This window comes from Heptranchias perlo, chromosome 42 (assembly GCF_035084215.1).
Source record: "Heptranchias perlo isolate sHepPer1 chromosome 42, sHepPer1.hap1, whole genome shotgun sequence".
Taxonomy (NCBI): domain Eukaryota; kingdom Metazoa; phylum Chordata; class Chondrichthyes; order Hexanchiformes; family Hexanchidae; genus Heptranchias; species Heptranchias perlo.
The window spans coordinates 8,464,120-8,488,563 of NC_090366.1; the positions used below are offsets into that span (position 1 = coordinate 8,464,120).

General features: G+C 49.1%; 1 protein-coding gene across 1 annotated transcript in view; it reads right to left on the reverse strand.

Moving 5' to 3' along the window:
* The window catches only part of LOC137306123 (rho guanine nucleotide exchange factor 1-like), a 127,909-nt gene that overhangs the window by 59,679 nt on the left and 43,786 nt on the right, over nt 1–24,444 (reverse strand). The window contains 7 exon segments of the mRNA XM_067975182.1: nt 99–239; nt 1,745–1,850; nt 2,987–3,029; nt 6,961–7,059; nt 9,437–9,550; nt 12,442–12,534; nt 15,222–15,332. Coding sequence (XP_067831283.1) covers nt 99–239; nt 1,745–1,850; nt 2,987–3,029; nt 6,961–7,059; nt 9,437–9,550; nt 12,442–12,534; nt 15,222–15,248 — 623 coding nt within the window. The 5' untranslated portion in view covers nt 15,249–15,332.

Here is a 24,444-nt window from a genome sequence, read left to right on the forward strand (position 1 = left end):
AGGAACTGCTCCACATCATTCAACTGGTGCTACCCGCCAACATTCACTGCCATGCACACTGCTGGTGTAGAAAGTTCCGGAAAACACCGTGCACTTACGTTGCCTCCTCGACCTTGGGTAACAGCTGCTCCGCAAAGATCTTCTCTTTCAAGTCAAGCGTCGCCCGGTCCATGATTCGCTCAGAATCCAGTTCCGCCAATTCCCGTTCCCCTATTGTCATTCCCATCATCCTCTTGTTCCTAATTCCAAGGCTGATGGTTAGATTTCATCGCAGATCACTGTTTCTCAGTCAGTTTTGTGCTCATCAAAGTGTAAGATGTCATTGGTGAGGGGTGTGAGGTCAATGTGATAATCAAGTACTGTACAGCACGGGTTAGATACAGAGTAAAGCTCCCTCTACACTGTTCCATCAAACACTCCCAGGGCAGGTACAGGGGGTTAGATACAGAGTAAAGCTCCCTCTACACTGTCCCATCAAACACTCCCAGGGCAGGTACAGGGGGTTAGATACAGAGTAAAGCTCCCTCTACACTGTCCCATCAAACACTCCCAGGGTCAGGTACAGGGTTAGATACAGAGTAAAGCTCCCTCTACACTGTCCCATCAAACACTCCCAGGGCAGGTACAGCACAGGTGAGAGACAGAGTAAAGCTCCCTCTACACTGTCCCATCAAACACTCCCAGGGCAAGTACAGCACGGGTTAGATACAGAGTAAAGCTCCCTCTACACTGTCCCATCAAACACTCCCAGGGCAGATACAGGGGATTAGATGCAGAGTAAAGCTCCCTCTACACTGTCCCATCAAACACTCCCAGGGCAGGTACATGGGGTTAGATACAGAGTAAAGCTCCCTCTACACTGTCCCATCAAACACTCCCAGGGCAGGTACAGGGGGTTAGATACAGAGTAAAGCTCCCTCTACACTGTCCCATCAAACACTCCCAGGGTCAGGTACAGGGTTAGATACAGAGTAAAGCTCCCTCTACACTGTCCCATCAAACACTCCCAGGGCAGGTACAGCACAGGTGAGAGACAGAGTAAAGCTCCCTCTACACTGTCCCATCAAACACTCCCAGGGCAAGTACAGCACGGGTTAGATACAGAGTAAAGCTCCCTCTACACTGTCCCATCAAACACTCCCAGGGCAGATACAGGGGATTAGATGCAGAGTAAAGCTCCCTCTACACTGTCCCATCAAACACTCCCAGGGCAGCTGTATGGGGTTAGATACAGAGTAAAGCTCCCTCTACACTGTCCCATCAAACACTCCCAGGGCAGGTACAGGGGGTTAGATACAGAGTAAAGCTCCCTCTACACTGTCCCATCAAACACTCCCAGGGCAGGTACAGGGGGTTAGATACAGAGTAAAGCTCCCTCTACACTGTCCCGTCAAACACTCCCAGGGTCAGGTACAGGGGGTTAGATACAGAGTAAAGCTCCCTCTACACTGATGAATTGGATTGTCCCACAGGTGAAAGACAGAATTCTGTGATCACACGGTGATGATTTGGCAGCCTATTCTCAAACTAAACCCGCTGGGAATGTAAGACACAACCTCTCCTTCTAGAAACACACAGCAACAACAGATCACCATTGATACAGAGAGTAGGGTCGCCGTATCACCCTGTTAGTGTGGAGCGTCAGTCACCGGCTGAGGTGGGGGGGGGGGGGGGGGGGGGAGGGGGCGTGAATTGGAGCTGCTGTTTCGATAGCCTCTTGTGAGAGGGGGGGGGTGGTTTGTACCTGAAATCTTCCAGCTGGTTGTGTATCTCCAGAGTCATAGCCTTCTGCATGTCTTTAACGATTTTCCTCAGACCCTCGTCACAAATCATATCCGGACGGCTTCGATCTGTAACACAAGCGCAGGGTTGGCACCAGTGTCTGGACAGCAAGCGGCACTCGGTAGTGGGCATGCACCCTGAACGTCCAACAACCGCAACATCAGAGTCTGTCAGTTTGAACAGGAACAGGAGGAGGCCATTCAGCCCCTCGAGCCTGTTGCAAAGGAACAGGAGGCCATTCAGCCCCTCGAGCCTGTTCCATAGGAACAGGAGGAGGCCGTTCAGCCCATCGCACATGTTCCACCATTCAAAGAGATCATGGCTGATCTCCATTTTCTCGCCTTAGCCCCATATCCCTTGATACCCTTATCCAACAAAAATCTACCGATCTCAGTCTTGAAAGCTCCAATTGACCCCCAGCATCCTCGGCTTTGTAGGGGAGAGTTCCAGATATCCACTCCCCTTTGTGTGAAGAAGTGCTTCCCGACATCACCCCTGAACGGCCTGGCTCTAATTTTAAGGTTCTGCCCCCGTGTTCTGGACTCCCCCCACCAGAGGAAATAGTTTCTCTCTATCTACCCCATCAAATCCTTCAATCATCTTAAACACCTCGATCAGGTCACTTGTCAATCTTCTAAACTCAGGGGACTGCAAGTAAAGCTAACGAAACCTCTCCTCACAATTTAACCCTTTCAGACCCAGTATCATTCGAATGAATCTGCGCTGCGTCCCCTCCAAGGCCAATATATCCTTCCTGAGGTGCGGTGCCCAGAACTGAAGGCCGTTCTCCAGATGGGGTCTGACCAGAGCTCTGAACAGCTGAAGCATCACTTCCTCCCATTTGTATTCCAGCCCCCTCGAGATAAAGGCCAACGTTCCACTCGCCTTTTTGATTACTTTTTGCACCTGTGCAATATTTAGCTGATTTGCGCACTTGGACACCCAAATCCCTTTGCTCCCCTGCAACTCCTAGCCTCTCACTCTTAAGGAAATAGTTCGAGATATCGTTCTCAGATTCCAAGTGGTTGACTTCACGCTGATCTCTGTCTGCTATCGTTTTTGCCCGGTCACTTAATCCGCCTGGGTCCCTTCGTAACTTCCTGCTCCCACCCACGCAACTTTCTACAAGCACACCTCCCTCCACATGTATGGGTGCCCATTTCTACGGCCCACGCCGACTGTACCTTGCCACGAATGCACTTACCCAATTCAAAAGAAATTTCCTGAGGCACAGACACCCTGAGGACCTGAAAGAAAGCAGAGCGATACATCGTGTCAACGCGCGTCCGCTGGTAACCACGCGCTCGAGCCGCGTGACCTAGTGCTAACGCTGCGTCTCTTCGAGTGAGAAACTCGGGTCGAGCGTCAAGGGCCAAGAACAGAACACCAGCAAGAATGGAAAGAGGAGGAGAGGTCGGGTGAACGAGGTGGCGAGATGATTCCAAGCTTGAGGTTGGCTACCATAGAAGCATACAAGTTTCCAGCACAGAGGGAGGCCACTCGGCCCATCGTGCCTATGCCGGCTCTTCACAAGAGCAATCCAAAACTAATTCCATTGTTCTGTTCTCCTCCCATAACCCTGTGTTTTCCTGCGCCTCAAACTCCTATCCACTTTTTCCTTCAAAGATACAATGGTCTCTGCCTCAACCACACCCTGTGCCAACGAATTCCACGATCCAACCACCCTCGCTACTCACTTAGGGACAACTTTGAATTGATTACCCCTCATCACTGAATCCCCAACCACAGGATATAACTTTCCCTATTCATTCAATCAATACTCTTCGTAATTATAAAAACCTCCGTTAAATCTCCTCTTAGCCTTACCCGCCTTCCAACTTCACTTCCTTCTGCATCTGCCCTGGAAAAAACACTCCCCCAAGTCGCATAAAACTGCACATTCAAACTGTCTAGCCTTTGGTCTTCCATTCACCACAATACTTCTGCAGCTGTCGATCGGCTCAACCACTCTCTCACTTCCACCCTTGTCCCCAGGTACAGCACGAGTTAGATACAGAGTAAAGCTCCCTCTACACTGTCCCACCAAACACTCCCGGGGCAGGTACAGGGGGTTAGATACAGAGTAAAGCTCCCTCTACACTGTCCCATCAAACACTCCCAGGGCAGGTACAGGGGGTTAGATACAGAGTAAAGCTCCCTCTACACTGTCCCATCAAACACTCCCAGGGCAGGTAAAGCAAGGGTTAGATACAGAGTAAAGCTCCCTCTACACTGTCCCATCAAACACTCCCAGGGCAGGTACAGGGGGTTAGATACAGAGTAAAGCTCCCTCTACACTGTCCCATCAAACACTCCCAGGGCAGGTACAGGGGGTTAGATACAGAGTAAAGCTCCCTCTACACTGTCCCATCAAACACTCCCAGGGCAGGTAAAGCAAGGGTTAGATACAGAGTAAAGCTCCCTCTACACTGTCCCATCAAACACTCCCAGGGCAGGTACAGGGGGTTAGATACAGAGTAAAGCTCCCTCTGCACTGTCCCATCAAACACTCTCAGGGCAGGCACAGCATGGGTTAGATACAGAGTAATATAGATACATAGTATAGCTATGGAAAGGGACTCTGACCACTCTAAAGTAAAAATACTCAATTGGAGGAGGGTCAATTTCAATGGAATGGGTAAACTGGAATCAAAGATTGGCAGGCAAAACTCTAATTGAATAATGGGCGGCCTTTAAGGAGGAGATGGTTCGGGTACAGTCTAGGTACATTCCCACGAGGGGGAAAGGTAGGGCAACTAAAGCCGGAGCTCCCTGGATAACAAAGGAGATAGAGAGTAAGTTGAAGCGGAAAAAAGGGGCATATGACAAGTGTCAGGTTGATAACACAAGTGCCAACCAGAGAGAATATAGAAAGTTCAGAGGGGAAATGAAAAAGGAAATAAGAGGGACAAAGAGAGAGTATGAGAATAGACTAGCGGACAACATAAAAGGGAATCCAAAAGTCTTCTACAGACATGTTAACAGTAAACGGGTAGTAAGAGGAGGGGTGGGGCCGATTAGGAATCATAAAGGAGATCTACTTATGGAGGCAGTGGGGATGGCTGAGGTCCTAAATGAGTACTTTGCATCGGCCTTTACCAAGGAAGATGATGCTGCCAGAGTCTCGGTAAAGGAAGATATAGTTGAGATACTGGATGGGCTACACATTGAGAAAGAGGAGGTACTAGAAAGGTTAGCTGTACTTAAAATAGATAAGTCACCCAGTCCGGATGGGATGCATCCTAGGAGGCTGAGGGAAGTAAAGGGGCAATTGTGGAGGGACTGGCCATAATGTTCCAAACTTTATGGGGGGTGGTTCCAAACATAGATACGGGGGTGGTGCCAGAGGACTGGAGAATTGCAAATGTTACACCCTTGTTCAAAGAAGGGTGTAAAAATAAACCCAGCAACTATAGGCCAGTCAGTTTAGCCTCGGTGGTGGGGAAACTTTTGCAAACGATAATCCGGGACAGAATTAACAGTCACTTGGACGAGTGTGGATTGATTAGGGAAAGCCAGCACAGATTTGTTAAAGGCAAATAGTGTTTAACTAACTTGATAGAGTTTTTTGATGGGGTAACAGAGAGTGTAGATGAGGGCAATGCAGTTGATGTGGTGTATATGGATTTTCAAAATTTGATAAAGTGCCACATGGTAGGTTTGCTATTAAGATTGCGGCCCATGGAATAAAGGGAGCAGTAGCAGCATGGATACAGAATTGGCTAAATTACAGGAAACAGAGAGTAGTGGTGAACGGTTGTTTTTCGGACTGGAGGGAGGTGTACAGAGGTGTTCCCCAGGGGTCGGTGCTGGGACCATTGCTTTTCTTGATATATATTAATGATTTGGACTTGGGTGTACAGGGCACAATTTCAAAATTTGCAGATGACACAAAACTTGGAAGGGTAGTGAACAGTGAGGAGGATAGTGATAGACTTCAAGAGGATACAGACAGGCTGGTGGAATGGGCGGACACGTGGCAGATGAAATTTAATGCAGAAAAATGTGAGCTGATGCATTTTGATAGGAAAAATGAGGAGAGGCAATATAAACTAGAGGGCACAATTCTAAAAGGGGTAGAGGAACAGAGGGATCTGGGGGTTTATGTGCACAAATCATTGAAGGTGGCAGGGCAGGTTGAGAAAGCGGTTAAAAAAGCATACAGGATCCTGGGCTTTATAAACAGAGGCATAGAGTACAAAAGTATGGAAGTCATGGTGAACCTTTATAAAACACTGGTTCGACCACAACTGGAGTATTGTGTCCAGTTCTGGGCACTGCACTTTAGGAAGGATGTGAAGGCCTTAGAAAGGGTGCAGAGGAGATTTACTAGAATGATTCCAGGGATGAGGGACTTAAATTACGTGGATAGACTGGAGAAGCTGGGGTTGTTCTCCTTGGAACAGAGACGGTTGAGAGGAGATTTGATAGAGGTATTAAAAATCATGAAGGGTCTAGACAGAGTAGATAGGGAGAAACTGTTCCCTTTGACAAAAGAACCAAAGGTGACATGAGGAAAAACTTTTTTTTACACAGCGAGTGGTTAGGATCTGGAATGCACTGCCCGAGGGGGTGGTGGAGGCAGATTTAATCGTGGCTTTCAAAAGGGAACTGGATAAGTACTTGAAAGGAAAAAACGTGCAGGGCTACGGTGATAGGGCGAGGGAGTGGGACTAGCTGGATTGTTCATGCATAAAGCTGGCGCGGACTCGATGGGCTGAATGGCCTCCTTCTGTAATGTAACCTTTCAATGATTCTACGATAAAGCTCCCTCTACACTGTCCCATCAAACACTCTCAGGGCAGGTACAGCACGGGTTAGATACAGAGTAAAGCCCCCTCTACACTGTCCCATCAAACACTCTCAGGGCAGGTACAGCACGGGTTAGATACAGAGTAAAGCTCCCTCTACACTGTCCCATCAAACACTCTCAGGGCAGGTACAGCACGGGTTAGATACAGAGTAAAGCTCCCTCTACACTGTCCCATCAAACACTCCCAGGGCAGGTACAGCACGGGTTAGATACAGAGTAAAGCTCCCTTGTCACATAAATCGAAGATTGCTCAGTACGGTGAGGAAGCCGGAGGCAGGATGAGCCCATTGCCCCCGTTCCCTCGGAGCCTGGTTGGCGGGCGGGGGGGAAAGAGGGGAATAGAGATATGATTTTTTAAATCTCACCGCTCCTCTGTCCAGAAAGGTGTGGAAATAATCCACAAACATCCTGCGGGCATCTTTGGCGTTGACTCCTTTGAACATCTCCCCGTGCAGGTAACACAGCTGTAGAAACACCAGGAGTTAATGCACCGCAACCACGGAAACTGCGGCATAAACCCTCAGTCCCACAATCCCAATAAATCACCTTCTCACATCGAGTCCAGGCCCCTTAAACTCTGCACTCAAAACTCTGCAATTAACAACTCCGGACAATCACATTAAATACCCCTCACCCCGAAACTCCCCCTCACAAAATACCCCCTCCCCGAGACAGAACCCCACAAAATACCGCCTCCCCGAAACTGTCCCGCACAAAACACCCCCCCTCCGAGACAGAACCCCCAAAATACCCCGTCCCCAAAACTCTCCCACACAAAACACCCCCCCTCCGAGACAGAACCCCCAAAATACCCCGTCCCCAAAACTCTCCCACACAAAACACCCCCCACCCCGAGACAGAACCCCACAAAATACCCCCTCCCCAAAACTTCCCGCACAAATACCCCCTCCCTGAAACTCCCCTGCACAAAATACCCCTCTCCCCAAGACAGAACCCCCCAAAATATCCCGTCCCCAAAACTCTCCCACACAAAACAACCCCACCTCCGAGACAGAACCCCCCAAAATACCCCCTCCCCAAAACTCTCCCACACAAAATACCCCAAGGAAGAACCCCACAAAACATCCCCCTCCCTGAAACTCCCGCACAAAACACTCCCCTCCCCAATACTCTCCCGCACAAAATTCCCTTCTCCCCGAGACAGAAACCCATAAAATACCCACTCCCCGATTCTGAACCCCACAAAATAACCCCCTCCTCAAAACTCTCCCGCACAAAATACCCCTCTCTGAAACTCTCCCGCACAAAATACCCTTCTCCCCGAGACAGAACCCCACAAAATATCCCTCCGCGAAACTTTTCCCACAAAATAGCCCCCTCCCTGGAGCAAAAGCAAAATACTGCAGATGTTGGAAGTCTGAAATAAAAACAGAAAATGCTGGAAAAGCTCAGCAAGTGAGGCAGCATCTGTGGAGAAAGGAACAGAGTTAATGTTTCAGGTCGAAGACCTTTCATCAGAGCTGGAAGATGTTAAAGAGTTGAAGTTTTTAAGCAAATACAGAGCCAGGGAAAGGCAGGGAGGGAGGGGAGGAAAGAACAAAAGGGAAGATCTGTGCTAGGGTAGAGGGCAAGAGTGATTAAATGGCAAAAGGGATGATGGTGCAAGGCAAGGAGGGTGTTAATGGGACAGGTTAAGAAACAAAAGATCGGTCTAGAGTAGCTGTAAATGGCAACAGCAGAACCATTACCAGCACCAACTGTCCGAAAAAAATGGGAGCAGTGGTTCTGATCTGAAGTTATTGAAATCAGTGTTGAGTCCGGAAGGTTGCAAAATACCGAAACTAAAGATGAGATGCTGTTCCTCGACCTTACGTTGAGCTTCAGTGGAACAGAGTAAGAGGCCGACGACAGAGAGGTCAGAGTGGAACAGGGAATTAAAATGGCAAGCGACCCTCAGGTCAGGGTCACCCTTGCGGACAGAGCAGAGGTGTTCAGGAAAGCGATCACCCAATCTGTGTTTGGTCTCCCCTGTGTAGAGGAGACCGCATTATGAGCAGCGGATACAGTATAGTAAATTGAAAGCAGTACAAGTAAATCGCTGTTTCACCTGGAAGGAGTGTTTGGGGCCCTGGCCGGTGGGGAGGGAGGAGGTGAAAGGGCAGGTGTTGCATCTCCTGCGCTCACACGGGAAGGTGCCGTGGGGAGGAGAGCGGGTGTTGGGGAGTGATGGAAGAGTGGACCAGGGTGTCACGGAGGGAGCGGTCCCTTCGGAATGCTGAAAGGGGCGGGGAAGATGTGTTTGGTGGTGGGATCGCGCTGGAGGTGGCGGAAATGGCGGAGGATACGTTGAATGTGGAGGCTGGTGGGGTGGAAGGTGAGGACAAGGGGGATCCCTATCATGGTTCTGGAAGGGGCGAGGGCAGAAGGGCGGGAAATAGGCCGGACACGGTCTAGGGCCCCGTCAACCACAGTGGAGGGGAATCCTTGGTTGAGGAAAAAGGAAAACATATCAGAAGCACTGGTGTGAAAGGTGGCATTGTCAGAACAGATACAACAAAGACGGAGAAACTGGGAGAAGGGAAGAGTGTCCTTACAGGAAGCGGGGTGGGACGAAGTGTAATCAAGGTAGCTGTGGGAGTCGGTGGGCTTATAATAGATATTGGTTGACAGCCTATCCCCAGAAATGGAGATGGAGAAGTCGAGGAACGGAAGGGAAGAGTCGGAGATGGACCATGCTCCCCGAGACTGAACCCCACAAAATACCCTCCCCAAGACCGAACCTGACAAAATACCCTCCCCGAGACAGAACCCCTACCCATGATTTATAGCAGGGATGAGCGGTTATCTGGCCGGAAGGGAGACAGCTGACCTAACACTCACCACGGAGGCAGCATCGAACTGCAGGATGACATGATGCAGGAAGATGATCAGGTAGGTCGGTCGATCCTTCAGCAGATCAATGCACTGGAAATGGCTGCAGTTATCATCGACAGTCTGAAAGGCAGAGCAGCGTTCCAAGTTAAGAACCGACACTCGAGCTACAACGGCAGGCTACAGGAGCAAGGTCTGAACATTCTGGACAGCTCCTGCAGCACACACAGGTGGTGGGGAATGGATAGAGAGAATAAAATTATTGTACACAGAGGGTGGGGAATGGGCTGTTCGGATAGAATTACTGTACACAGAGGGGTGGGGAATGGGCTGTTCGGATAGAATTACTGTACACAGAGGGTGGGGAGTGGACGGATCGGATAGAATTACTGTACACAGAGGGTGGGGAGTGGACGGATCGGAGAGAATTACTGTACACAGAGGGTGGGGAGTGGACAGATCAGATAGAATTACTGTACACAGGGGTGGGGAATGGGCTGTTCGGATAGAATTACTGTACACAGAGGGGTGGGGAATGGGCTGTTCGGATAGAATTACTGTACACAGGGTGGGGAACGGACGGACCGGATAGAATTACTGTACACAGAGGGTGGGGAATGGACAGATCAGATAGAATTACTGTACACAGAGGGTGGGGAATGGGCTGATCGGATAGAATTACTGTACACAGGGGTGGGGAATGGGCTGATCGGATAGAATTACTGTACACAGGGGTGGGGAATGGGCTGTTCGGATAGAATTACTGTACACAGAGGGTGGGGAATGGGCTGATCGGATAGAATTACTGTACACAGAGGGTGGGGAATGGGCTGATCGGATAGAATTACTGTACACAGGGGTGGGGAATGGACGGACCGGATAGAATTACTGTACACAGAGGGTGGGGAATGGACGGACCGGATAGAATTACTGTACACAGGGGTGGGGAATGGACGGACCGGATAGAATTACTGTACACAGAGGGTGGTGAATGGACGGACCGGATAGAATTACTGTACACAGAGGGTGGGGAATGGACGGACCGGATAGAATTACTGTACACAGAGGGTGGTGAATGGACGGACCGGATAGAATTACTGTACACAGAGGTGGGGAATGGGCTGTTCGGATAGAATTACTGTACACAGAGGGTGGGGAATGGACGGACCGGATAGAATTACTGTACACAGAGGTGGGGAATGGACGGACCGGATAGAATTACTGTACACAGAGGGTGGGGAGTGGACGGACCGGATAGAATTACTGTACACAGAGGGTGGGGAATGGACGGACCGGATAGAATTACTGTACACAGAGGGTGGGGAATGGACGGATCGGATAGAATTACTGTACACAGAGGGTGGGGAGTGGACGGACCGGATAGAATTACTGTACACAGGGTGGGGAACGGACGGACCGGATAGAATTACTGTACACAGAGGGTGGGGAATGGACGGACCGGATAGAATTACTGTACACAGAGGTGGGGAATGGACGGACCGGATAGAATTACTGTACACAGAGGTGGGGAATGGACGGACCGGATAGAATTACTGTACACAGAGGGTGGTGAATGGACGGACCGGATAGAATTACTGTACACAGAGGGTGGTGAATGGGCTGTTCGGATAGAATTACTGTACACAGAGGGTGGTGAATGGGCTGTTCGGATAGAATTACTGTACACAGAGGGTGGGGAATGGACGGACCGGATAGAATTACTGTACACAGAGGGTGGGGAGTGGACGGACCGGATAGAATTACTGTACACAGAGGGTGGGGAATGGACGGACCGGATAGAATTACTGTACACAGAGGGTGGTGAATGGACGGACCGGATAGAATTACTGTACACAGAGGGTGGTGAATGGGCTGTTCGGATAGAATTACTGTACACAGAGGGTGGTGAATGGGCTGTTCGGATAGAATTACTGTACACAGAGGGTGGGGAATGGACGGACCGGATAGAATTACTGTACACAGAGGGTGGGGAGTGGACGGACCGGATAGAATTACTGTACACAGAGGGTGGGGAATGGACGGACCGGATAGAATTACTGTACACAGAGTGGGGGGGGTGGTGGCGGAGAGAGACTGCGTAGACCAGCACTGCCCCAGGTTTTACTGGAGTCAGCCAATCCCAGTCAGAGGGACAGGATGAGCAATACAATTGGCTTCAGTGCCCTTGGACTGGGGGCTGGGGGAAAGAGAGGAACGGAAACTCAGATTCAGCAAGGGTTCCTGCTCCTGATTGCTATCTGGTGCCTCGTTAGTGTGGATGCTGTGTGAGAACAGGTGAGGTATTGCCAGTGACAGTCCTCATAGTCGAACAGCTGCTGTCTTGGCTTGCACATGGAGAATGGCCACTTCAAATGGCTAGTGTCATTGAGTTAGCACCTTGAGGAGCAGGAGGAGTGTGTCTCAAAGATGAAATGTGGGGCAGTGCGAGTGAAGATGTGTGTGATTTAACTCGCACGCTGATCGCCCTACATTGTAAAACCCCCAATTATTATTAAAAAAAGGCGCATTTATATAGCGCCTCTCACGACCTCAGGACGTCCCAAAGCGCTTTACAGCCAATTAAGTACTTTTTGAAGTTAGTCACTGTTGTAATGTAAGAAACGCGGCAGCCAATTTGCGCACAGAAGGTCCCACAAACAGCAATGTCCCACAAACAGCAATGCGATAATGACCAAATAACCTGTTTTAGTGATGTTGTTTGAGGGATAAATATTGGCCCCAGGAGACCGAGGAGAACTCCCCTGCTTTGAATAACGCAATGGGATCTTTTACGTCCAACCGAGAGGGCAGACAGGGGTTCTCGGTTTAAGGTCTCATCCCAAAGTCCAACAGTCCAGTGCTCCCTCAGTACTGGCACTGGGAGTGTCGGCCTAGATTTTGTGTTCAAGTGGCACTAAACGCATAACCTTCTGACTCGGAGGTGAGATTGCTACCCACTGAGCCTTAGATGAGGGAGGGGGCTTTCAACGGCGGGCGTGGTGCTTGCTGCGTACCGGGTCGATGTCATTTTCAAACTCCTCGTCCTCGGCTCCGATGATGAGCATCGCAGGGTTGGAGGCTCCGTGCCCCTTGCCGAACGGCTGTCGCTGTAACGAGAGAAGGCACAGCGTCAGCATGCAAAGCGGGGACATTTGCTTAGCCAAATGATGCCAATCTGAACAACAAAGGCCCCACTTCCTGTCCCCTGCACTGTCAACAGCCCACAGTCAGTGAGCCAGCACTGGGAGCTTAACTCATTGCATGCTGCAGGCTTCACACGTGGGATGCAGAGACTGAGAGAGCAGGAGACGGGGGTGGGGGGGGGGGGGTGAAGAGAGAAAGAGAGAGAGTAGAGAGAGAGAAAGCAGGAAAGAGGGAGGGAGGGAGGGAGGAAGGAAGGAAGAAATATACCGATGCCAGGTCTCTGAAAGAGCTTTTCCCTTAGCCCTTTCCCCAGACTTTAAAATTATTTATCTACTTCCCTTTTAAAGGTTATGTTGGATTCTGTTTCTGGTCAGACATTCCATGTCCAAATAATCCCGAGTCAAAAACTTTCTCCTAAACTGTCCCTTTGTTCTCTTGGCAACGATCTTAAATTGATGTCCACCAGTCATGCACTAACCAACCAGCCAAAATCGACATTCTCGACTGACCCATCCGAAGCCCTCACAATCTGAACACCTCGATCAGATCTCCTAACCTTCTCTGCTGATAATCTCTCTGCTCATTCTCAAACAGTGCCATGGAATCTTTTATATCCACCTGAAAAAGCGGACAGGGAATTGATTTAACGTCCCAGCTGAGAAGAGGTCACACCTCCTAAACCCGTGACCTCCACCAACTGGAAGGACAAGGGCAGCAGGCGCATGGGAACACCACCACCTGCACGTTCCCCTCCAAGTCACACACCATCCTGACTTGGAAATATATCGTCGTTCCTTCATCGTCGCTGGGTCAGAATCCTGGAACACCCAACCTAATAGCACTGTGGGAGCACCTTCACCATATTTATTGCCCATCCCTAGTTGCTCTTGAGAAGGTGGTGTTGAGCCACCTTCTTGTTGAATCGTTGCAGTCCGTGTGAGAAGGTGCTCCCACAGTGCTGTTTAGTTCCAGGATTTTAATCCAGCGAAGATGAAGGAACAGTGATGTATACATTTGATTTGTTGTATATGGATTTTCAAAAGGCGTTTGAGAAAGCACCGCATGGTAGGTTTATCATAAAGATTGCGGCCCATGGAATAAAGGGGGCAGTAGCAACTTGGATACAGAATTGGCTAAAGGACAGGAAACAGAGAGTAGTGGTGAACAGTTGTTTTTCGGACTGGAGGGAGGTGTACAGAGGTGTGCCCCAGGGGTCGGTGCTGGGACCACTGCTTTTCTTGATATATATTAATGACTTGGACTTGGGTGTACAGGGCACAATTTCAAAATTTGCAGATGACACAAAACTTGGAAGGGTAGTAAACAGTGAGGAGGATAGTGATAGACTTCAAGAGGATATAGACAGGCTGGTGGAATGGGCGGACACATGGCAGATGAAATTTAACACAGAAAAATGAAAAGTGATGCATTTTGATGGGAAGAATGAGGAGAGGCAATATAAACTAGAGGGCGCAACTCTAAAAAGGGTACAAGAACAGAAAGATCTGGGGGTTTATGTGCACAAATCGTTGAAGGTGGCAGGGCAGGTTGAGAAAGTGGTTAAAAAAGCATACAGGATACTGGGCTTTATAAATAGAGGCATAGAGTACAAAAGTATGGAAGTCATGATGAACCTTTATAAAACACTGGTTCGACCACAACTGGAGTATTGTGTCGAGTTCTGGGCACCGCACTTCAGGAAAGATGTGAAGGCCTTAGATTGGGTGCAAAAAAGATTTACTGGAATGATTCCAGGGATGAGGGACTTTAGTTACGTGGATAGAACGGAGAAGCTGGGATTGTTTTCCTAGAAACAGAGATGGTTGCGGGGAGATTTGATAGAGGTATTCAAAATCATGAAGGGTCCAGACAGAGTAGATAGAGAGAAACTGTTCCCATTGGCGGAAGGGTCAAGAACCAGAGGACATAGATTTAAGGTGATTGGCAAAAGAACCAAAGGTGACATTAGGAAAAACTTTTTTACACAGCGAGTGGTTAGGATCTGGAATGCACTGCCCGAGATGCTGGAGGAGGCAGATTCAATCATGGCCTTCAAAAGGGAACTGGCTAAGTGCTTAAAAGGAAAAAATTTGCAGGGCTATGGGGATAGGGCAGGGGAGTGGGACTCTCTGGATTACTCTTGCACAGAGCCGGCGCGGACTCGATGGGCTGAATAGCCTCCTTCCTGTAACCTTTCTATGATTCTATAACAGTGACGATACCTTAAAAGTACTTCATTGGGCGTGAAGCACTTTGGGTGGTCCTGAGGTTGTGAAAGGCCCGATTGAAATGCAAATCTTTCTTTCTTTTAGATGTCCAAGTCAGGATGGTGTGTGACTTGGAGGTGATGGTGTTCCTATGTACCTGCTGTCCTTGCCCTTCTAGGTGGGTTTGGGAGGTGCTGTCGAAGAAGCCTTGGTGAGTTGCTGCAGTGCATCTTGTGGATAGTAGACACTGCAGCCACTGTGCGCCGGTGGTGGAGGGAGTGGATATTTAAGGTGGTGGTTGGGCTGCTGATCGAACGGACTGCTTTGTCCTGGACAGTGTCGAGCTTCTTGAGTGTTGTTGGAGCTGTTCCCATCCAGGGGAGTGGAGAGCATTCCATCACACACCTGACTTGTACCCTATGTGGGCAGTGCCCTGTACTCACCACATCATGGATGTCATCCAGGTCCATCACAGCAGCGGCCCGCTTGGCACCCCTGAGCGAGGGATCTGTGCCGTTTGTCCCACGCTGAGCACTCAACTCTTGGTGGCTAGCCTGTTGGGAGAGAAAGATAAAAGAGCTGAGATACAGATGAGCCACTTCCTGCTCCTGTGTCTGAGGTAAGCAGAGCGCTGACAATTTTAAATCAGAGGAAGTTGCTGGTTACATCCCAGTGAGACAATCAGAGATCACAAACACTAACTCACCCAACACAGCACAGGCCCGATTCTAACATTCCAGTGACGCACAGGCATGGGTGTGAGAAATATTCTCCCACTGTGTTCAACTGAGAGTGAGAGGAACAACCGCGAGGATAATTACAGACTCTCCCCTTCCAAACCTGGGCTGCGTTGAAATTTGGTGAAGTACTGGTTGGTACAGGTTCGTCACTGATGCTGGCAGTAACTCAAGAGGATGAATAAAGAAACGTGACACAACACTGAAGTGTGCTATGGGTCGTAACAAGATTGTGTGGCAACAGAACGGCACAGAATAAGCTCAGTGATAGCACTGAAGATTTTGCAGCGCCAGCATTGCGCAGACTGACCAGTGGTGAAAAATACATCCCGGCACGTGCACATACTGCCAATCCAGGTACGCACAGTGCAGACAACATACCAACACCTGTACCTCACACACACTGATCTATATCCACCTGTACCTCACACACACTGACCTATATCCACCTGTACCTCACACACACACTGACCTATATCCACCTGCACCTCACACACTGACCTATATCCACCTGTACCTCACACACACACTGACCTATATCCACCTGCACCTCACACACTGACCTATATCCACCTGTACCTCACACACACACTGACCTATATCCACCTGTACCTCACACACACTGACCTATATCCACCTGTACCTCACGCACACTGATCTATATCCACCTGCACCTCACACACACTGATCTATATCCACCTGTACCTCAAACACACTGATCTATATCCACCTGTACCTCACGCACACTGATCTATATCCACCTGCACCTCACACACACTGATCTATATCCACCTGTACCTCACACACACTGATCTATATCCACCTGCACCTCACACACACTGATCTATATCCACCTGTACCTCACACACACTGATCTATATCCACCTGCACCTCACACACTGATCTATATCCACCTGTACCTCACGCACACTGATCTATATCCACCTGTACCTCACGCACACTGATCTATATCCACCTGCACCTCACACACACTGATCTATATCCACCTGTACCTCACACACTGATCTATATCCACCTGCACCTCACACACTGATCTATATCCACCTGCACCTCACACACACTGATCTATATCCACCTGCACCTCACACACTGATCTATATCCACCTGTACCTCACACACACTGATCTATATCCACCTGCACCTCACACACTGATCTATATCCACCTGTACCTCACGCACACTGATCTATATCCACCTGCACCTCACACACACTGATCTATATCCACCTGCACCTCACACACACTGATCTATATCCACCTGCACCTCACACACACTGATCTATATCCACCTGTACCTCACACACTGATCTATATCCACCTGCACCTCACACACACTGATCTATATCCACCTGTACCTCACACACTGACCTATATCCACCTGTACCTCACGCACACTGATCTATATCCACCTGCACCTCACACACACTGATCTATATCCACCTGTACCTCAAACACACTGACCTATATCCACCTGTACCTCACACACACTGATCTATATCCACCTGTACCTCACGCACACTGATCTATATCCACCTGCACCTCACACACACTGATCTATATCCACCTGTACCTCACACACACTGATCTATATCCACCTGTACCTCACGCACACTGATCTATATCCACCTGTACCTCACACACACTGATCTATATCCACCTGTACCTCACACACACTGACCTATATCCACCTGCACCTCATGCACACTGACCTATATCCACCTGTACCTCAGGCACACTAAACAGAGTCCCTGTATATTCAGGGTAAGGGTTACTGTACAGGGTCCCTGTCTATTCAGGGTAAGGGTTACTGTACAGAGTCCCTGTGTATTCAGAGTAAGGGTTACTGTACAGGATCCCTATGTATTCAGGGTAAGGGTTACTGTACAGAGTCCCTGTGTATTCAGGGTAAGGGTTACTGTTCAGAGTTCCTGTGCATTCAGGGTAAGGGTTACTGTACAGGGTCCCTATGTATTCGGGATAAGGGTTACTGTACAGGGTCCCTGTGTATTCAGGGTAAGGGTTACTGTACAGGGTCCCTATGTATTCACGGTAAGGGTTACTGTACAGGGTCCCTGTGTATTCAGGGTAATGGTTACTGTACAGAGTCCCTGTGTATTCAGGGTAAGGGTTACTGTACAGGGTCTCTGTGTATTCAGGGTAAGGGTTACTGTACAGAGTCCCTGTGTATTCAGGGTAAGGGTTACTGTTCAGGGTCCCTGTGTATTCAGGGTAAGGGTTACTGTACAGAGTCCCTGTGTATTCAGGGTAAGGGTTACTGTACAGAGTCCCTGTGTATTCAGGGTAAGGGTTACTGTACAGAGTCCCTGTGTATTCAGGATAAGGGTTACTGTACAGTGTCCCTGTGTATTCAGGGTAAGGGTTACTGTACAGAGTCCCTGTGTATTCAGGATTAGGGTTACTGTACAGAGTCCCTGTATATTCAGGGTAAGGGTTACTGTACAGAGTCCCTGTATATTCAGGATTAGGGTTACTGTACAGAGTCCCTGTATATTCAGGGTAAGGGTTACTGTACAGAGTCCCTGTGTATTCAGGGTAAGGGTTACTGTACAGGATCCCTATGTATTCAGGATAAGGGTTACTGTACAGAGTCCCTGTGTATTCAGGATTAGGGTTACTGTACAGGGTCCCTATGTATTCAGAGTAAGGGTTACTGTACAGGATCCCTATGTATTCAGGGTAAGGGTTACTGTACAGAGTCCCTGTGTATTCAGGGTAAGGGTTACTGTTCAGAGTTCCTGTGCATTCAGGGTAAGGGTTACTGTACAGGGTCCCTATGTATTCGGGATAAGGGTTACTGTACAGGGTCCCTGTGTATTCAGGGTAAGGGTTACTGTACAGGATCCCTGTGTATTCAGGATTAGGGTTACTGTACAGGGTCCCTATGTATTCACGGTAAGGGTTACTGTACAGGGTCCCTGTGTATTCAGGGTAATGGTTACTGTACAGAGTCCGTGTGTATTCAGGGTAAGGGTTACTGTACAGGGTCTCTGTGTATTCAGGGTAAGGGTTACTGTACAGAGTCCCTGTGTATTCAGGGTAAGGGTTACTGTTCAGGGTCCCTGTGTATTCAGGGTAAGGGTTACTGTACAGAGTCCCTGTGTATTCAGGGTAAGGGTTACTGTACAGAGTCCCTGTGTATTCAGGATAAGGGTTACTGTACAGAGTCCCTGTGTATTCAGGATTAGGGTTACTGTACAGAGTCCCTGTATATTCAGGGTAAGGGTTACTGTACAGAGTCCCTGTATATTCAGGATTAGGGTTACTGTACAGAGTCCCTGTATATTCAGGGTAAGGGTTACTGTACAGAGTCCATGTGTATTCAGGGTAAGGGTTACTGTACAGGATCCCTATGTATTCAGGATAAGGGTTACTGTACAGAGTCCCTGTGTATTCAGGATTAGGGTTACTGTACAGGGTCCCTATGTATTCAGGGTAAGGGTTACTGTACAGGATCCCTATGTATTCAGGATAAGGGTTACTGTACAGAGTCTCTGTGTATTCAGGATTAGGGTTACTGTACAGGGTCCCTATGTATTCAGGATTAGGGTTACTGTACAGGGTCCCCATGTATTCAGGGTAAGGGTTACTGTACAGGGTCCCTGTGTATTCAGGGTAAGGGTTACTATACAGAGTCCCTGTGTATTCAGGGTAAGGGTTACTGTTCAGGGTCCCTGTCTATTCAGGGTAAGGGTTACTGTACAGAGTCCCTGTGTATTCAGGGTAAGGGTTACTGTACAGAGTCCCTGTGTATTCAGGGTAAGGGTTACTGTACAGAGTCCCTGTGTATTCAGGGTAAGGGTTACTGTACAGAGTCCCTGTGTATTCAGGATAAGGGTTACTGTACAGAGTCCCTGTGTATTCAGGATTAGGGTTACTGTACAGAGTCCCTGTGTATTCAGGGTAAGGGTTACTGTACAGAGTCCCTGTGTTTTCAGGGTAAGGGTTACTGTACAGAGTCCCTGTGTATTCAGGGTAAGGGTTACTGTACAGGATCCCTATGTATTCAGGATAAGGGTTACTGTACAGAGTCCCTGTGTATTCAGGGTAAGGGTTACTGTACAGAGTCCCTGTGTATTCAGGGTAAGGGTTACTGTACAGGGTCTCTGTGTATTCAGGGTAAGGGTTACTGTACAGGGTCCCTGTGTATTCAGGGTAAGGGTTACTGTACAGAGTCCCTGTGTATTCAGGGTAAGGGTTACTGTACAGAGTCCCTGTGTATTCAGGGTAAGGGTTACTGTACAGAGTCCCTGTATATTCAGGGTAAGGGTTACTGTACAGAGTCCCTGTATATTCAGGGTAAGGGTTACTGTACAGAGTCCCTGTGTATTCACGGTAAGGGTTACTGTACAGAGTCCCTGTGTATTCAGGGTAAGGGTTACTGTACAGAGTCCCTGTGTATTCAGGGTAAGGGTTACTGTACAGAGTCCCTGTGTATTCAGGGTAAGGGTTACTGTACAGGGTCCCTGTGTATTCAGGGTAAGGGTTACTGTACAGGGTCCCTGTGTATTCACGGTAAGGGTTACTGTACAGAGTCCCTGTGTATTCAGGGTAAGGGTTACTGTACAGAGTCCCTGTGTATTCAGGGTAAGGGTTACTGTACAGAGTCTCTGTGTATTCAGGGTAAGGGTTACTTTACAGGGTCCCTATGTATTCAGGGTAAGGGTTACTGTACAGAGTCCCTGTGTATTCAGGGTAAGGGTTACTGTACAGAGTCCCTGTGTATTCAGGGTAAGGGTTACTGTACAGAGTCCCTGTGTATTCACGGTAAGGGTTACTGTACAGAGTCCCTGTGTATTCAGGGTAAGGGTTACTGTACAGGGTCCCTGTATATTCAGGGTAAGGGTTACTGTACAGAGTCCCTGTGTATTCAGGGTAAGGGTTACTGTACAGGATCCCTATGTATTCAGGGTAAGGGTTACTGTACAGAGTCCCTGTGTATTCAGGGTAAGGGTTACTGTACAGGGTCCCTGTGTATTCAGGGTAAGGGCTACTGTACAGAGTCCCTGTGTATTCAGGGTAAGGGTTACTGTACAGGGTCCCTATGTGTTTGGGGTAAGGGTTACTGTACAGGGTCCCTGTGTATTCAGGGTAAGGGTTACTGTACAGGGTCCCTATGTGTTTGGGGTAAGGGTTACTGTACAGGGTCCCTGCTTATTCAGAGTAAGGGTTAATACACTACATGGCCTTTTACAGATCGCAGGGCTATCTGGCTATGAAAATAGTTCCAAGGTTAAACACACACCTCTGTGCCTTCGACTGAAACTAGTCCCCTACACGGAGTGAATAATCAAGGCTACCGCTCGCTATCTGGGAGCCTGGGTCACTGGTTTATCTCACACAGGTACAGCGAGTACCAGCCTGTATTCGTCCCTTCGTGGCTGCGTTTGTTCGTTTTGTCCAATCAGTCGGGGCCGTGAGGCAAAACTCAGTCAGCCTTTGTCTGTGGGGGCCCTGCACACAAACCCCAGCAAAGCTCCCGAATCGCACTTGGGACGTTAAGCTGAGGGTTGCCAACCCTCCAGGACTGCCCTGGAGGCTCCAGGAATTGAAAATTCATCTCCAGCCCACTGCTGGGAGCAACCCCAGGGAGAAAAATCACAGGGGCCTTAAAAAAAATGGTGTTTTTTTTCCACTTTCTGTAAACACTTTTGTTTATTAGTTGTAATAATATGGGAGTTACGGGGGGAAAAAAGGCTGTTTTGCAGTCGAGATTCATCCAATTGAGTCATGAAGAATCTTTATCTTACCAATTAGCGTGGGAAGGTGGTGTGTCATGAGGATGGACGTGATGGACAACCAATGGTGGGGGGGAAGGGGGCAGTGAGAGACGGGACATCACATAATGAAACCTCCAGGAATACATCTAACCAGAGTTGGCAACCCCAGTTAAGGCCCGAGCATGGGGTTTTTCAGGTGCGCTGACTCTCACTGGGGACATAGTTTCATCAACGCCCTCCAGGGCTCTCTCAGGTGGCCATATTTTTCATTAAAAACCAAGCAGGACGCTCCACCTGGGGGGGGAGGGGGGCGGAGGGGTGCAGGGGCATCACAGCTGAGTCTGAGTCCTGTCCTGACGTCATCCGTAATGGTCAGCAGTAAGGAGGGGGCCAGGGGTTGTGGGCACCACAGGGCAGGAAGCGGGGGAGTGGGCAGCTCCGGCTGATGTCCGAGTTCTTAACTCTCCAACTGCAGCCGCCCAGGCTCAGACCAGGGATTCTTCCAGTCACCTTCCCACTCCATATGGCTGAGCTGCTCACCGGGTGGCAGGTTTAACCGCGGAGCCATGGGCGCAGGTGCTAACGGCACTGGCTCCTCTCCTCACCGCTCTCTCTCCACGCCGCCATGTCTGGCACCTCACCTCCCTCCATTTCTGTCTCCTCTCCTCCCTCCCACCACACCTCCCTCCTCTCCTCCCTCCAACCATACCTCCCTCCTCTCACTCCAAACCTGCCTCCCAGACCCTGCTTTCAGCCACCTCCCACCGCTGCTCTCCCTCTGCCTGCTCAGGGACCATGACACCTCTGGAAAGTGCCAGCTGCACTTGTGTTATAAAAGGCAAACACCAGAACACTGCTGTGATTGAATGTCCCACCCCCGAGCTATCTTTTCTCCAACATGCTGACAGAGCTGATGTGTTTTTCTGACATTTTCTATCCTTATCGCAGCTTTGCAGCAAGTTTTTCATTGGGTTCCTAGAAAAATGTTAGCAGTAACACCTGCGTCTGTACTGCATTCTTAGCAAGTCGAATCATCTCAAAGCAATTGAGGCAAAAATGAAAGACAATCTGTACCAGTAGACATGAATCCAGTTTTGCTGGTTTACAATTATGAGAATACAGCCTCCAACTTCGAGCAGTGCTGACACTCCTAGTTAGTGGCACGGATACACCAGGAAAAATTATACTTCCAACACTGCTCACTGCTGTTGTGCGATGCACATGTAATATGGGTTACTCCGGAATCATTCCCTCAAACTGATCCCAACACTGCCACCCCGATACACACCTGTACTGTATCCCAGTGTTCTACCGTTACAGAACCTGTACCCACCAGTACTGTATCCCAGTATTATAGTGACAGACCTGTACCCACCAGTACTGTACCCCAGTATTATACAGTGACAGACCTGTACCCACCAGTACTGTACCCCAGTATTATACAGTGACAGACCTGTACCCACCAGTACTGTATCCCAGTGTTAGTGACAGACCTGTACCCACGAGTTCTGTACCCGTGTTATACAGTGACAGACCTTTACCCACCAGTACTGTACCCCAGTATTATACAGTGACAGACCTGTACCCACCAATACTGTACCCCAGTATTATACAGTGACAGACCTGTACCCACCAATACTGTACTCATGTTATACAGTGACAGACCTTTACCCACCAGTACTGTACCCCAGTATTATACAGTGACAGACCTGTACCCACCAGTACTGTACCCCAGTATTATACAGTGACAGACCTGTACCCACCAGTACTGTACCCCAGTATTATACAGTGACAGACCTGTACCCACCAGTACTGTATCCCAGTGTTAGTGACAGACCTGTACCCACGAGTTCTGTACCCGTGTTATACAGTGACAGACCTTTACCCACCAATACTGTACCCCAGTATTATACAGTGACAGACCTGTACCCACCAATACTGTACTCATGTTATACAGTGACAGACCTGTACACCAGTGTTATACAGTGACAGACGTGTATCCACCAGTACTGTACCCCAGTGTTATACAGTGACAGACCTGTACCCACCAGTACTGTACCCGTTATACAGTGGCAGACCTGTATCCACCAGTACTGTATCCCAGTGTTACACAGTGACAGACCTGTACCCACCAGTACTGTACCCCAGTGTTATACAGTGACAGACCTGTACCCACCAGTACTGTACCCCAGTATTATACAGTGACAGACCTGAACCCACCAGTACTGTATCCCAGTGTTATACAGTGACAGACCTGTACCCACCAGTACTGTACCCCAGTGTTATACAGTGACAGACCTGTACCCACCAGTACTGTATCCCAGTGTTATACAGTGACAGACCTGTATCCACCACTACTGTATCCCAGTGTTATACAGTGACAGACCTGTACCCACCAGTACTGTACCCCAGTGTTATACAGTGACAGACCTGTACCCACCAGTACTGTATCCCAGTGTTATACAGTGACAGACCTGTACCCACCAGTACTGTACCCCAGTGTTATACAGTGACAGACCTGTACCCACCAGTACTGTATCCCAGTGTTATACAGTGACAGACCTGTATCCACCACTACTGTATCCCAGTGTTATACAGTGACAGACCTGTACCCACCAGTACTGTACCCCAGTGTTATACAGTGACAGACCTGTACCCACCAGTACTGTACCCCAGTATTATACAGTGACAGACCTGTACCCACCAGTACTGTACCCCAGTATTATACAGTGACAGACCTGTACCCACCAGTACTGTACCCCAGTGTTATACAGTGATAGACCTGTACCCAATGTTGAAGTGCTTACCCTGAGTTTGGAAGGACAGTCGGACTTTAAGCCAACACAAGACGAGAGCTTCACCCACACTGAAATCCCGCACACACCACACGCATACCATGAAAATAGCTACTGCTCCCAGCCGCTGCCTGACGCTACATATAGCAGAACAGAGGCTGGTGCAGTCGGGGACAAGGCAGGAAACCGTCTCGTTGTCTGGGGATGGGAAAAACAAAACAAAACGCAACTCACAGAAGCTGGGACAAGTCCAGCAAGTCAACTGAACAAAAGATGACCCTGGTGCAGATGTTACGTATCGGGTACAGTATCGTATTAGCCTCGATCGAACACTCACACCCTCTCCCCAGCAACCCCCCCCACCACTGCCCCATCC